General features: G+C 51.0%; 6 protein-coding genes across 6 annotated transcripts; 4 read left to right on the top strand and 2 right to left on the bottom strand.

Annotated features, from left to right (window-relative positions):
* Positions 1-677: 677 nt before the first annotated feature.
* On the top strand, positions 678-1688 carry ACET3X_001338 (uncharacterized protein; the record flags this gene model as incomplete). The annotated part of the gene is made up of 1 exon (XM_069446618.1): positions 678-1688. One exon carries the CDS (start codon positions 678-680, stop codon positions 1686-1688), a length of 1011 nt encoding a protein of 336 aa, XP_069311580.1.
* Positions 1689-2153: 465 nt separating this feature from the next.
* ACET3X_001339 (uncharacterized protein) lies at positions 2154-3404 on the top strand (the record flags this gene model as incomplete). The annotated part of the gene is made up of 3 exons (XM_069446619.1): positions 2154-2203; positions 2259-2694; positions 2784-3404. 3 exons carry the CDS (start codon positions 2154-2156, stop codon positions 3402-3404), a joined length of 1107 nt encoding a protein of 368 aa, XP_069311581.1.
* An 818-nt stretch (positions 3405-4222) lies between these two features.
* Positions 4223-5894, top strand: ACET3X_001340 (uncharacterized protein; the record flags this gene model as incomplete). Its single annotated transcript, XM_069446620.1, has 3 exons — positions 4223-4593; positions 4655-4966; positions 5018-5894. 3 exons carry the CDS (start codon positions 4223-4225, stop codon positions 5892-5894), a joined length of 1560 nt encoding a protein of 519 aa, XP_069311582.1.
* A 142-nt stretch (positions 5895-6036) lies between these two features.
* Positions 6037-6774, bottom strand: ACET3X_001341 (uncharacterized protein; the record flags this gene model as incomplete). Its single annotated transcript, XM_069446621.1, has 1 exon — positions 6037-6774. One exon carries the CDS (start codon positions 6772-6774, stop codon positions 6037-6039), a length of 738 nt encoding a protein of 245 aa, XP_069311583.1.
* A 552-nt stretch (positions 6775-7326) lies between these two features.
* On the top strand, positions 7327-11179 carry ACET3X_001342 (uncharacterized protein). The gene is made up of 4 exons (XM_069446623.1): positions 7327-7680; positions 7735-9887; positions 9941-10930; positions 10983-11179. Exons 1-2 carry the CDS (start codon positions 7429-7431, stop codon positions 7999-8001), a joined length of 519 nt encoding a protein of 172 aa, XP_069311584.1. The 5' UTR covers positions 7327-7428; the 3' UTR covers positions 8002-9887; positions 9941-10930; positions 10983-11179.
* A 274-nt stretch (positions 11180-11453) lies between these two features.
* Positions 11454-12162, bottom strand: ACET3X_001343 (uncharacterized protein; the record flags this gene model as incomplete). Its single annotated transcript, XM_069446624.1, has 2 exons — positions 11454-11669; positions 11761-12162. The coding sequence occupies 2 exons, from the start codon at positions 12160-12162 to the stop codon at positions 11454-11456; spliced, it is 618 nt and encodes a 205-aa protein (XP_069311585.1).
* Positions 12163-13056: the final 894 nt, after the last annotated feature.

Below are 13056 nucleotides of genomic sequence, written 5' to 3' on the forward strand. Positions count from 1 at the left end.
TCTGCCGTCACGTCCGATTCTGCCGCAGGTCGGTTTTGTCAGGCCTTGGCACTGTAGCCGTGCCTTGCGTACAAAAGCAGCCCACACCACGCCTCTTCTCCCTCCCTCGAGCTGCCATGAAGGCTCCTGGTATGGAGGGCTCCGAGTTTGACGACGCTTTCAGCTCTGAAGAACTGGTTTCTTTACCTGTTGGCTCGGTACGGCTCGTTGGCCTGGCTGAACAGACTCCTTTCGCAGAGCGCCTTCAATATACATCCGTCAAGACGGATGCTCGCCACAGCTCTTGGGCAGTTGAGCACAATTCAGCCATCGTTGGGGATACAATGAGCGGTAGAGAATCATCTCGTTCACAGCGCCTTTCACTTTCCTACACCCCACTATCCGCTCATAGCAGAGTCGACAGCGTCCAATCCCAGTCATCGCCTCGTAGCTCTTCTTGTTACCCTCTTCCTTCGAACATTTCTCAACCCTCAATCCCGGAATCATCAAGAAACAGCGTTTTCGTCTACCGAGACTCAACATCCGCACAACAGGACGAATACGAGAAACTGGGTAGCGCAACTCTCCTGAAGGATAGTGTCCCTTATTTTGGTAGTGGTCATAGCGAATTTGGCCGTGACATTGACACCAACGCTGTCTGTCGTTTCTTCACCAATCACCGCTTAAGGCGCGAAAACATGACCAAACCCAAGGACACCGATATCTGCAACGTCTTCACAGTAGTGAACCCATGCGGTCCTTTAACACCTCAACGCGCGGCCAAAATCAACAATGTGAATTACGAGGAACTAGATTTGAGCGATGCTGCGCCCGACACTGCAAAGGACGACGATGATTCAGACACACTTGATGGAGAGTATATGCCTATTAAGAACAAGGGAAAAGCCAAGTCAAAGTCTGTGTCGCCGAAGAAGAAGAGGAAAACACCTAGTCCGCCGTCAAAGCCCACAGGGAAAGCACAAAAACTACATGCACCAGTCTACCGCAAGCATGACCCAACTACCGACGGCTCAGCTCCCTTTGGCGTCGCTCAAGCGGCCTTCGAAGCCTATAACGAACACGTACCGCTCAAGACCGACCTCATCTGTTCCTGCCACAAGCCCGCCCGCACAAACGAGGTTTTGATTACACAATGCGCAAACAAAGATTGCAAAATACGCTGGTACCATAAAGACTGCCTGAACACGCGCGGCAAGTTACAAGCCAGACACGGAACCTACCTCTGCGAGCAATGCCAGGGCGAAAAGTACTTTGACGAACTATCTCGAGTTAACGGATGGTCCACGGAAAAGCTGATAAAAGATGAGATTGGGATGCCTTTTACTCGGCAAGAGGCAGTGGAAACACTTGGTAACACAGGTAATTTCCAGGCTGTCGCGAACCCGTATGGTCTTGCAACGTCGGCTCCAAGCAACGCGCTCTCCCCTCTCGCTCAACCGTTCACCCCGGATACTTTGGCTGCGACAGGTGCTGCGGATTCGAGTCGTCTGGCTGTGGGCTCCGAACATGCTCTTGGGCTGGAGACGTCACGCCCCTACTTCGTTACTGAGGCTTATACCAGAGCGGAAGAGCATCGACGTATTGCTGATGCCGCTTGGGAGAGTGCACAAGTGAATGGGTGCTATTCTGATGAGTGGGATGAGGAGATGGGCGAGGGCGATGAGCAAGGCGAAGATGTCACCGAGTAGTGATGGAATTCTGCATTCTTGACATTTATTCCGGCGTGGCAAGGATTTCCTCTACCCTTCTGACTACAACTAGCAGCACCACGGTGAACAAAGGTTGTGTAGTAGTTGAGAAATTTTGTCAAAATCTCATTCAGAAAATGAAAATTAGAAGCTGTCTGAGTCCGCAAGCTTACAAAGAACAGATATTCTGCCTGGTGAAGTGCAGAGACTGGTATACGCGCACGAAAAACGGGGGAACCGTTGAGTTAGGTCATTCGTATGGTAACGAACATCCATGCAATACCTCGGCCTGACTTCGGCTGTACCCGCTTTAGCTGCAAGATCTCGGGGATGCGGAGTGACAAGTAAATCCGTTGTTACATATAAAGATCAGGCCAACGTCCTTTATTTCAAGTATCCAACTATTCCAAAGTCGCACTCTCGATTTAAGAACAGTGACAAAACTCGCTCGCCTTACTAAACGTCATGACTAGCCAACAGAAACGGGTTGGGCTCATCGGCCTCTCGGCCAAAGGGTAAGCATGAATTCAACCCATCTCAAACGATATCTTGATTGACCTCAACCTTCAGATCATGGGCATCCCGCTCCCATCTTCCTCACCTCCAGCATACCCCTCACTATGCCATTACTGCCCTCCAAAACAGCTCTCTTGACTCAGCCAAAGCATCCGCCAAACAGTATTCTCTAGACTCAGCCTCCCTACACGACTCCCCTGATTCGATTGCTCAGGATCCCAATGTAGACATCATCGCCGTCAGCGTCAATGTTCCCCTACACTACTCACTCATTCGTCCCGCTCTCGAAGCAGGGAAAGACGTTTTCTGCGAATGGCCCTTGGCGCGGAACCTGAAAGAAGCAGAGGAGTTGACTGCTTTGGCTCAAGCGAAAGGCGTCAGAACGATGGTGGGCTTACAAGCCCGTCAAAGCCCATCGATTCTCAAAGCAAAGGAGATTGTTGAGTCGGGAAAACTGGGGAAGATTTTGGGGACGACAATGTTCGGTCATGTAAGGATCTCGTCAACCAAGTCCTTCAGAGTTCCATGACCAGAAAGGAGAATATGATGGCATGAATAGTCTGTGCTGACAAATAACAGAGCATGAGTTTTGGAGGCACGATTTTCCCCTCCCTCCTATACATGCTGCCAATCGAAGCAGGCGCAAATCCTCTCACCGTACCATTTGGCCATGCCGTCGACGCCCTCTGCTACGTCTTCTCTAGCGAACTGCGCTCAGTCTCTGCCGTGCTATCGAACCGCTACCCGGAACTTGAGTTGATCGACGAGAAGACCTACCAGCCTCTTGGCGAAAAGAAGAGCAAAACTTCCTACGACTTTGTTTCCATGACCGCCGAACTTATCAACGGCGGGGGTAACGTAGATGTAACTTATGCGCCGGGTTTGTCGCGTAGTGGGCGGGACTTTTACTGGGAGATTATTGGATCTGAGGGTACGCTTGTGTTGGAGGGACCGAAGATGGGTGGACATTTGCAAATGTTCCAGCCTACTGTCAAGATTGCACTAGGTCAGGAAGAGCTCAAAGAATTCGAAGTTGAGAAGGCTGGGGACACGTCTTTCAATGTGGGGAGGGCTTGGGATGCATGGGCTGGGAAGGGTGTAGGTAGTGTTACGACTTGGGAGGATGCTCTCGTCAGGCATAAGATGATTGAGGCGATTTACCGGAGTGCAGAGAAGGGAACGAAGGAGAATTATGTGTAGGTCACCATAAGAGTATCTGATTCAGAAGGTCTGAGGTCGTAGAAGATTGCTGTTAGCTCTTGGAAGACAGTACAAACAGATTGAGTTTAGCGTGGAAATCTTCGGCTGTGGCGTCTCCTCGCATGACACCTACACCATAACTTCCCATCCATCACGAACATGTCGTTGACAACCCATCACAGTTGCGAGAACAGCCTCAAATCTACATGTGTATCTTTCCCCAGCATTGCGCACTCCTCAATCTTAGGATTCCCCATCCTACCACGCAGATCAGAATGCCCGCCAAGCCGACGCTAACTCACACCCGCTTTTTCTTACGTTATAGTTAGCAACGCCGCCTAGCAACATTGACCTTTTAGTCAAGTCCCTGATGAACTGTGATGTCAGAGGTTCAGGTTTTATTTGCACCTCATGGTGACCACCGAGCGAAGATGGGGCGAGCTTCTGTCGGCTCCATCTCCACTCGACCACTTTGACTACTACCTGCGACGAACTCAAAGCTTGGTGCTGGTCAAAAGCTTGTTGTCCGAGAATCTCTGCACTCAAGGGTTATCGTTTCTGGTGTATTGTGACGGTAGGGTTGGTTTTACCATATTCGACGTGGGCCCAGCGGATAGCTGCGTTATTCCGTCTTCTCATCACATGAGACGTACCCAATCTACAACAAAGAGAGCCTGCAACTGGAGCAAAGAGTGTGAAGGTGTAAGCAATTGGGTGACTGTTGCTTAGTAGCCATCTGTGGCTCCAACGACGCAGCTTATAAGCCAACCCGGTAACGCTAGCTCCATCCTCGCCTTGGCTTACCGTCGTCCACGACCATGGCTTCTCTAAGATCAACTTCGAGGTCTCTGACAAGTCTGAGTTCGCAAGCTGTCGACGAAAAGTGCGATCGTTCATTGAGTCCAGATGTCGCAGGAACACCTCCATCACAACCAGATCCAAAGTCTGCCGCTACATTCATATCCTGGGCCTCATCGACCGACCCTTCAAATCCCTTCAACTTCTCTCCCTCGAAGAAATGGCGCACGACGCTTCTAGCCTGTGCCATGACATTCGTCGTACAAGTCTCAGGAACAATGCTCACATCCGCCGCCGAGCAAATCAACACCAGCTTCAATATCAGCGATGAGGCATTCCCACACTCCTACTGGCCAGTATTGAGTTGGAACCTGGGAGGCGCCGCTGCACCGTAAGTCTCCCTGTACGAACTGCATGTGAGATATATACTGACTTCGTGCGTTTACATGTAGACTTCTAGGTCTACCGTTGATGGAGAACTTTGGAGTACGATGGAGCTATCTCATCATCTACGCGGTGTTGATCATCTTCATTGTTCCACAAGCGTTGGCCAAAAACTTTGCGACGATCGTTGTAACGAGGATCATTACGGGATCTTGCTCGGGTGTGCTTGCGAATATCACGTCAGGCATTGTTAGCGATATATGGAGGGATGGGAGAGCGAAGAGTTTCGGTACCTCGCTCTACATTTTCGCACTGCTTGCGGGTCTTAACATGGGGCCTGTTTTTGGAAGTTTGGTTGTACAGTATACGACCTGGCGGTGGTAAGTCATGTCTCAGCTGCTCTCTTCTCTCCCAAACTAATCTATTTGTAGGGTCTTCCTAAGTCAGATCATCTTCTACAGCACCCTTATACCGGTGCTGTATTTCCTCCTCCCCGAGGTTCGACCTGATGTCATCCTTACTCAGCGCGCACGTCGTATTCGCGCAGAGACCGGAAAAGAGGTGTATGCACAGGCGGAGAAAGAGCATACAAGTTTCGGTGAAATACTCAAGGAGACGCTTGTCCGGCCCACGCGTATGCTCTGCACCGAAGGCGTAGTCCTGTCCTTTGGAATGTGGAGCGCTTTCTGTATCGGTACAGCATTCATGTTCACGCAGTCCATCGTACAAGTCTTCTCAGAATTGTACGGCTGGTCTTCCTTCGGCACGGGTCTTGTGCAGTCCGCAGTCGTGATTGGAGAGCTTGTCGGCCTTGTCGCATCTCTAGTTCAAGATCGCATCTACTTCGCATCCGCGAAACACAACACGGATACACCAGGAAAACCGATCCCAGAGGCGCGACTCTATCTCAGTATTCCAGCTTCATTTATTGGTCTCAGTGGTGGACTGTTCTACTTCGCCTGGACGTCGTACGCTTCTATACCGTGGATTGTGCCTAGTATATCGCTCGCTTTCGTTGGTTTCGGCATGTTTTGCAGCACAGCTGGTGTCACGACGTACGTGGTTGATGCGTACGCAAAGTACGCTGCTAGTGCCATTGCAGGCATTGCGTTTCTTGAGAACTTCCTGGCAGCGTTCTTACCACTTGCAACCCAGAGCATGTACCGTACGTTGGGCTTCCACTGGGCGAGTAGCTTGCTAGGCTTCATCGCGTTAGCACTGAGTTTCATTCCTCTGATACTGTTGAGATTTGGGAAGAGTATACGTGGGAAGAGTCCATTCATGTCTGAAGCAGGGTATGAAGATTAAGGGTGTTTAGATTGCTTGATGGTTGATGAACATGGAAGATAAAGAAGAAAAGACATTTATTTGCCTATGAACAACCCCGATGTGCTGTCAACAAAAACCCATGTGTAGCGCATCATTCGCGCATCGGCAGGTGTGACGCTCTTTATTTCATCACTGGGGCCAGCGCAATCGCAGAGAACCTCAGATCGCCACCTTTCTCCGACTCAATCCTCATCATACGTCCAATGCCCTTCTCCAGCGCTGCAGGACTAAGCACATCCTCGTCCTCATTCAGCCTACCTCGATCGAGCGGACCCATGCGACCACCTTCAAGCTCCCACAAGTGGCCATCTTTTGCCTTGACAAATGCCACGAAATGCTGACCGAGATGATACTCCTCTAGTGCTACGGGTGCTTCTGTATCTCCCAGCTTGGCCGCGTCTGCGTGAGCCATTTCAAATTCATCAGAGTCTTCGAGTACTTTGGCTCGCTCCCAGATCGGTCTCGGCAGTGCATCATCGCGGATCTTGGCGAGCGTCGAGGATGGTCGGATGTGCTGTGCAGCTTCGCTGTTGAGGAGACAGTGCACCAAGCCTATGCTACCGCACGCGTTTCCTATAGTTTGCTTGAACCAGATGACGGGCTCTGTGTCGCCCTTGCCCTCATACTCTGGTTTGTCCTTGTCTTCTACCGTTCGCGCCTCGTCCCATGTAGGCGTCAGAGGTATGATGACGAGTAGTGCTATGGCTGGTCGCGGGATGAAAGCCAGCATGTCCGGGTCAGTGAGTGAGTAGACATCGTAGAAAGAGAAGGCATCCGTGTCCAAGCCGAGGTTTTGGGCCAGGGAGTTCATGACTTCTGGGTTGTTTTCAAGAACAGTAAACATCTTCTTTGGCGTCATGTTGGCGGTAGTTGCGACAACTGAGAAATCACAACGATTGAGACAAGCTAGCTGGTGTTTGATGGCAGATGTGAAAATGTTAGTCTTGATGAACAGGCTGGATACCAGGCAGCGATGAGACGCGTAACGACTAGCCGCGTCGTTCATTGGTGATAGGCAGCCACTGCAGGTACACTGCAGGTGGAGGTGAGTCGAAGGGCGCGCAGGACATACCCTTGCCGGAAAAGGACAAGGCTCGGGCCCGCTCAAATAGGAATGACCCTGCGCTAACCCTGAGCTAAGTGCGGGGCATTCACTCCCGGCAGTAGCAGCATTCCGTCGAGCTCCAGAGGACACAACATCGTCTCGTGTGCTGATGTATTGAGACCCGTCTTATGCATGTATGTTGTCTTGTTCTACGCGAGGGGTGCTTCCCCGCACGCATCTAATGTCGCGGACGTCCGAGCAATCTGAAAGCCTTGGTGGCTTCCGCCGGCTCTCCGCAGCAGTGAAGTCCAGTAGTACTTACGCCTCTATATCCACCACACGTATCTATATAGCTGCAGCAGAGTCTCCAAAGTTAGACACTTGGACCTAAGCTCTCCACATAAATACGCAAAGTAGACAGCCTACCTCAAGCCTACCACTTCACGCCGCAAAACTCTCCAGCCCGTCATGGATGATGAAGCCCGACAAGCAATGGCAAGCATGAAGATGCCACGCCGCCCCATAAACTTTGTCTCTGCGAAGTCGGGGGAGATACTCAAACTAGGGCACATTACTTGCAGAATCATGGAAGACGGATCACGAACAGACAACCGCATAGGCTCCGCAGAGTTCACGCTACCTCCAAACACGGCTGGCCCACCAGCGCACTGGCACGAGATGCACGACGAGACATTCCTTGTCACACAGGGAATGGTGCGCGTACGTCTCAACCTGCACTTCTCTACCAGGTCAGACGACTAACCTTCGACGCAGTTCCATGCCCCCGACGGTGCCCAACACGATGCCCACGTCGGAGACTACGTTACCGTACCCATCCGTGCGCCTCATACCTTCTCAAATCCCACAAACGAAGAAGCCAAGTTCTTCAACACATTTACGCCGGCATTTTACATCGATTACTTCAAAATTCTGGCTGAGATAAGTAAGACGGATGACAAGATGAGCAAGGAGAAGAACATGGAGGTCATGAGCCGGTTTGCAACAATCCCTGCGAAAGAAATGCTGGAGGAGAAGAAATAAGGACGGGAGGCATTCTCGGTGAATCAAGAAAAGGATAACATTAGGAATGGCACCAAACGCATGCTATACGCAACAAAAAAAGCTGTCACAAACAAAAACTAGGGATGATAGTACAAAAAGAGAAAAGCCTGCTTTCCCACCAAACGCTTCGAGAACCGGCTCCACAATGTTTCAATCCCAAAATCAGCCCCTTGTCAATACACCAACTTCAAATCACAGTCATATCTCCCTCCTCGTCTGCTCTACAGATACTGCACTCTTGATACAACTTTCCGCAAAACTCTCTAACAGTCATCTCTGCTCCCAGGTCAGCACCCACAAGATGATTCTTCAAACAATACCACATCCACTGTCCCCCATACTTCTTATCCCTCCTTAGATAGTTCTCCCCAGGACTCCAAGTATCCAAACCAAACGTAATCTGTGTGAGCTGCGGACCTCGTGGTACTGTGTCTGAGAATTCTGTGCCCAGTAGCTTGAGCGACTGGGAAGCGTGGTACCAGATCCAAAGTGGATTCCAGAGGGGATCTCCGAGGGCTTTGGCGTCGAGAGTGAAGGTTTGGACAGAGGACATGTGTTTGAGTTGCTCGCGCATGCGGCGGCCGAGCGTCCAGGATGAGGAAGTCATGGAGCGAGGGTCGGTGACGCCGAGCATAGAGGATGTCGTGACGAGTTTGAGGGAGCAGTTTTGGACTTTGGAGAGGGTATTAGGCGAGATCTCCCATACTGGGGTGTAGTCTGTGGGGGAAGTTGGAGATGAAGATGGAGAGGTGGTAGCTGGCTTGTACGTCTGCGGAGTGACGGTGAGGTGGAAAATTTTGCGCTTGCAGACCATGTCCATGTATTCTCTGTAGACCTGCTTGTTTGCTAGGAATATTTTTGTACTCTCCTTCCGTGTTCCTGAAGACGTGGATGTAGATGACCAACGTGCTGGTCTCATCCAGTCCAACGATGAGCGTTGGAGTTCGTGGTGCGCCGGCGGCGGGTATGCAGGATCATCGAGAAAGTGCTCATACACCATATCTCTAAGTTCTTGTGGTAACTCGAGGAATGGAAATGGCTTCTTGCTTTGGTATTGCATCTTGCGGTATATGCTAAGAGCGACAAGGGACAGTAGGGGGAGTAAAAGTGCCAGCAGGGTTATCCAGCCTTTGATATCCAAGCCAGCAAGAGCGTTTTCCGGAGGGCCAGCCTGCCATCGCGACAATGCGCTCGCCTTTGTCAACATGGACGCCATGACGACACTTGTGATGATCTGTGGGGTACCGTTGAATCGGGTGTGCGATGCGCGCTAGCGGAAACTGTCCCCAGGGAGAACAGCAGGCCAAGGGTGATGTCCAACTTCCCTTGCACAATGAAAAAGCGTCGCCTACGGATACTGCGCGATACTGAAACAGTAGCCCTGCCTTCGCATACGAGGATGTTTAATTGCGGGGAGCGTTGATCGGTCAGAGGACGAGTCCGAAGGGGTCCGCGTTGTTCGCTCGCTCGTACAGTGGGATCGTGCGCGCGTGCGTGATGCAAGGTTGCGCGATGAGTCGATGTGAGTCGGTATGTGTTGGTGCAAGTGAAAGGTGATGGAAGAATGCGCAAAGGAGGAATAGGCAGATGAGGGCAAGTTGACCAATACTGATGCCTTGCGAATACGACCTGAGGAGGCAACCTGAAACGGATCGCCTTGCGCCGCAGCTGCTAACAACCTCTCAGCACCGCCCTGGCCACTTCGACATCCTCATCCACGAATGACACGTCTTCAGACATCTACCATCACCGCACGCACGATTTATGTCTATTTCGGGGTACGAAATGCCGGCAGAAAATCGAGGTCAAGCACATAGCAACTAAACCAAGGCTGGATTTCTGTGTGGATGAGCTCATTCTTTTAGGTTCGTATGACGCCCAGGAGATGCACTCAAAGGGCACCTGATATCCCATATAGTTTAATGCTCCAATCAAGAGTTTAAGTGAATGACCCTGGGTTATCTTCTACTATCTACTGGGTCTCGTTCTACGGATCCGATCCGTGGTAGCTGGTTGAACTGTTTGTTCCCAATCCAGCCACTACACTATTGTCAAACAATAACTTTATCCGCAAGTGAGACACGATAGAGGAGACAACATGATGGCATGGAACCGAACTGAATGAGCGCTCAACACTAGCGTGAATCAGTGAGAGCGATGAAGATGCGCATAGGTCGGAACATCTGCTCGCCTAGGACTTGCACACACTCGCTTGCGCAAGGCCGTACTTTGGTTCTATCCATCCTAAGCGAATTTCAACTTTCGCACTCTGGCCGATACCCATAGGAGAAGATGCAGACTATTGAAACAGGATGAGATGGAGAGATGAGTGAATTGATTGGAGAGTGAAGCTATAAGCAAAACGGCCCTACATACAAGGTGACGTGGCGAGCACCAATACCAAGCACAAAATCTTAGCCACATCAGTGAACTTTGAAAGACATTTGAACACGGGTTTTGGACATATCAGCCGACTCTAACGTTTGCTTTGGTCTTTCCGAGCCTCCCGAGGTCGGGTCCCGTTCTTCCTCATCCCATCATGTAGTGTCTTCTTCTAGTTTTGCGAGTGGTTTCTCGAGCTTCTTAAAGCCAAGGTAGAAGAAATTTTTGAACCACTGGGTAATACCGGAACTTCCTGCTGGCCTCTCAATCGTGTCCGTTCGTTGCGGAGCTGTGTCGGAACTCGCGTAGGTACTCGAATAGGGATTTACGTAGAGTTGGTACTGACGCTGGCATAGTGGGCACAGAGGGTAGTAGATGTGGTGTAGTGGAGCACCACAAATAGCGCTGAGAAGGGGGTTCATATCTAGGGGTGGTCCGTTTCGAAATGCGTTGAAAGGCTTCGTTTGCGCCTGGAATCTAGGAGGACCCATTTACTTTTGAGTCAGTGAGATGCAGCCCCGAAGATGTAGAGTACTTACTAGTTTGGTAAATGGAGTGCTCACTAATGTGTTGGGTAGTGTAAGAGCTCGGGCAACTCGTAAAGGTAGAGGCAGAGAGAGGAACAGAGGACGACTTGATGACGACGGTAGAGGTATCTTTGCTGTTGATGGTAGTAAGGATTCGATATTGTCGGCGAAGAGGTAGAAGACATGAAAATCACCCTTGTTACTAGCTTTTTATAACTGCGAACAGTTTGCACAAAGCGCCCTCGTTTCCGGACTGAATTCCTGGATACCACTCAGTTGCTCTGAATGCGCTGCTGCCTACAAAATGTGTTAACGAACGTGACTTGCCGACTATGGTACACTCTTACTGCCACAGCGAACCGAGACCGTCCGATTACATCATCCCCAGCAATAACCATCAAAGTAATGTTGTGTTGGGTCCACAGACAAAATTGTTCAATTCTTAGACATTATACACTATTAACGTACTAAGTATACCACTGACTACCATTAGCCTACACTACCAAGGCATCGTAACAGGCACTAGTATCCAAGCTGACCCCTAACTGCACCAGACGAGAACTGCGCAGTGTGCGAATCAGTGAAGAAACCCTTGGGATTCTCGACAATCTGCCTCACGTGGAAGCCGTCAGCCTGATCCTTTCCAGTTGCGGTGTTGTTGATGCCGACTTTGAAGGGTCCCTTCAAGCAGCCAACGGAAGTGCGGCGGTCATCCGGACCGGTGGGGTTGGGGAAGGCCTAAGTAATTGCGTGTCAGTAGTTGTCCTAGTCATCATGATGTGGTATGCGAAAAACTTGTAGCTAAGAGAGGGAAAGGAAGTAGACTTACGAGTCTTGGTGGGCCAGGCATACCCTTGGCACCCTCGTGGATATGTGTCGCAGTAAGCGCAGGTGATGCATACTCTCCAGTGACACCGCTCAGAGTGATGTTGTAACAAATGGTGTTCTCAGCAATGTTGATGCCGTACTTGAAGAGGCCCTTAGCGCCGGGCTGACCGGGAGCAGGGGCACCAGTGGTCGCGATGACCTGGTCCGGAGTCGCCTTGACGACATACTGAGCGTCAAAGTAGAAGAGCTTCTCGTTCTTCTTCCAGCTGTCGTCGTTTGAGTCCCAGATCGCGTCCCAGTCATCCTTGCATTCGGTCTTATAGTCGCGTTTGCTGCCTGAGGGGGCGGCAAAGGCAAGGGGGGTCGAGATGAGAGCGAGAAGTGCGGGAGTGGTGAAATGCATCGTGAGTGACGTTTGAGTTGGAGGAGCTGTAGAGTAGACTTGTAGGTTTTGGATGGAGCGATGAAGGTGTGGGTTGCTGACGAAGAATACTTGGGGCCATTTCGTGCTGAGCTTTATACTTTTACGGCTCTGCGCTGCTCACCCAAAGTACAGCTTCCTTTCCCCTTTGACCTGGTCGGATGACATCGTTGGACGGCACAAAGTGCCCCTCACTCGGTGGTAAACTCTTGGTGATGCATGCTGGTGTCTTGGTGAAGTCCGGACGGTAGGGTTTGCCAAGCCATCAGCATGTATTTGAGATAATTTCCGCCGTGGCCGAGCTCGGAGACGGTACGGAAAGCATGACGGACAGCACAGGTAGTGGTCTTGGTGTTTTCGATTTGCTGGCAACATGCCTGAACCAAAACAGTCAGACCCGATGCGGAAGCTACCCGCCGTGTGCGTCCGACCAACGAGAGTGAAGGCAGATGGAAATCTAGTAGACGCGGCCAATCATCGCAACGCTCAGTCGTGCCGTAAAATCCACCGTCCACTGTCTTGGTAACGGAGTTTCCCATGCTTTTGTAAGGCGAGCTTGCATCGATCAAGCCTATGATCGCCCCCAAGATATCGCCTAGCCATCTTGGTGCGGGTAGAGTGAGATCCGTAGTCTTACCCCAGCTCTCAACCAGGCTTACTCTTTCACCAAGACTTCCTTTTGGGGCCATGATGCACATATCCGCGTGGCTGTGCACGACACAAAGGGACGCTGTGTCCAAGGCGCCATCTCATGCCGGCCTCGATGCGGGCCCAAGGTACTTATCAGGCGCTATCGGTTTCTCGTAACGTTGAGATAGATCGCGGAGTCTCGATTGATGTTCATGATGCTGCCCGCAACGGAGAAGTTTAGTGAAC

Source organism: Alternaria dauci, chromosome 1 (assembly GCF_042100115.1).
Source record: "Alternaria dauci strain A2016 chromosome 1, whole genome shotgun sequence".
Classification (NCBI taxonomy): domain Eukaryota; kingdom Fungi; phylum Ascomycota; class Dothideomycetes; order Pleosporales; family Pleosporaceae; genus Alternaria; species Alternaria dauci.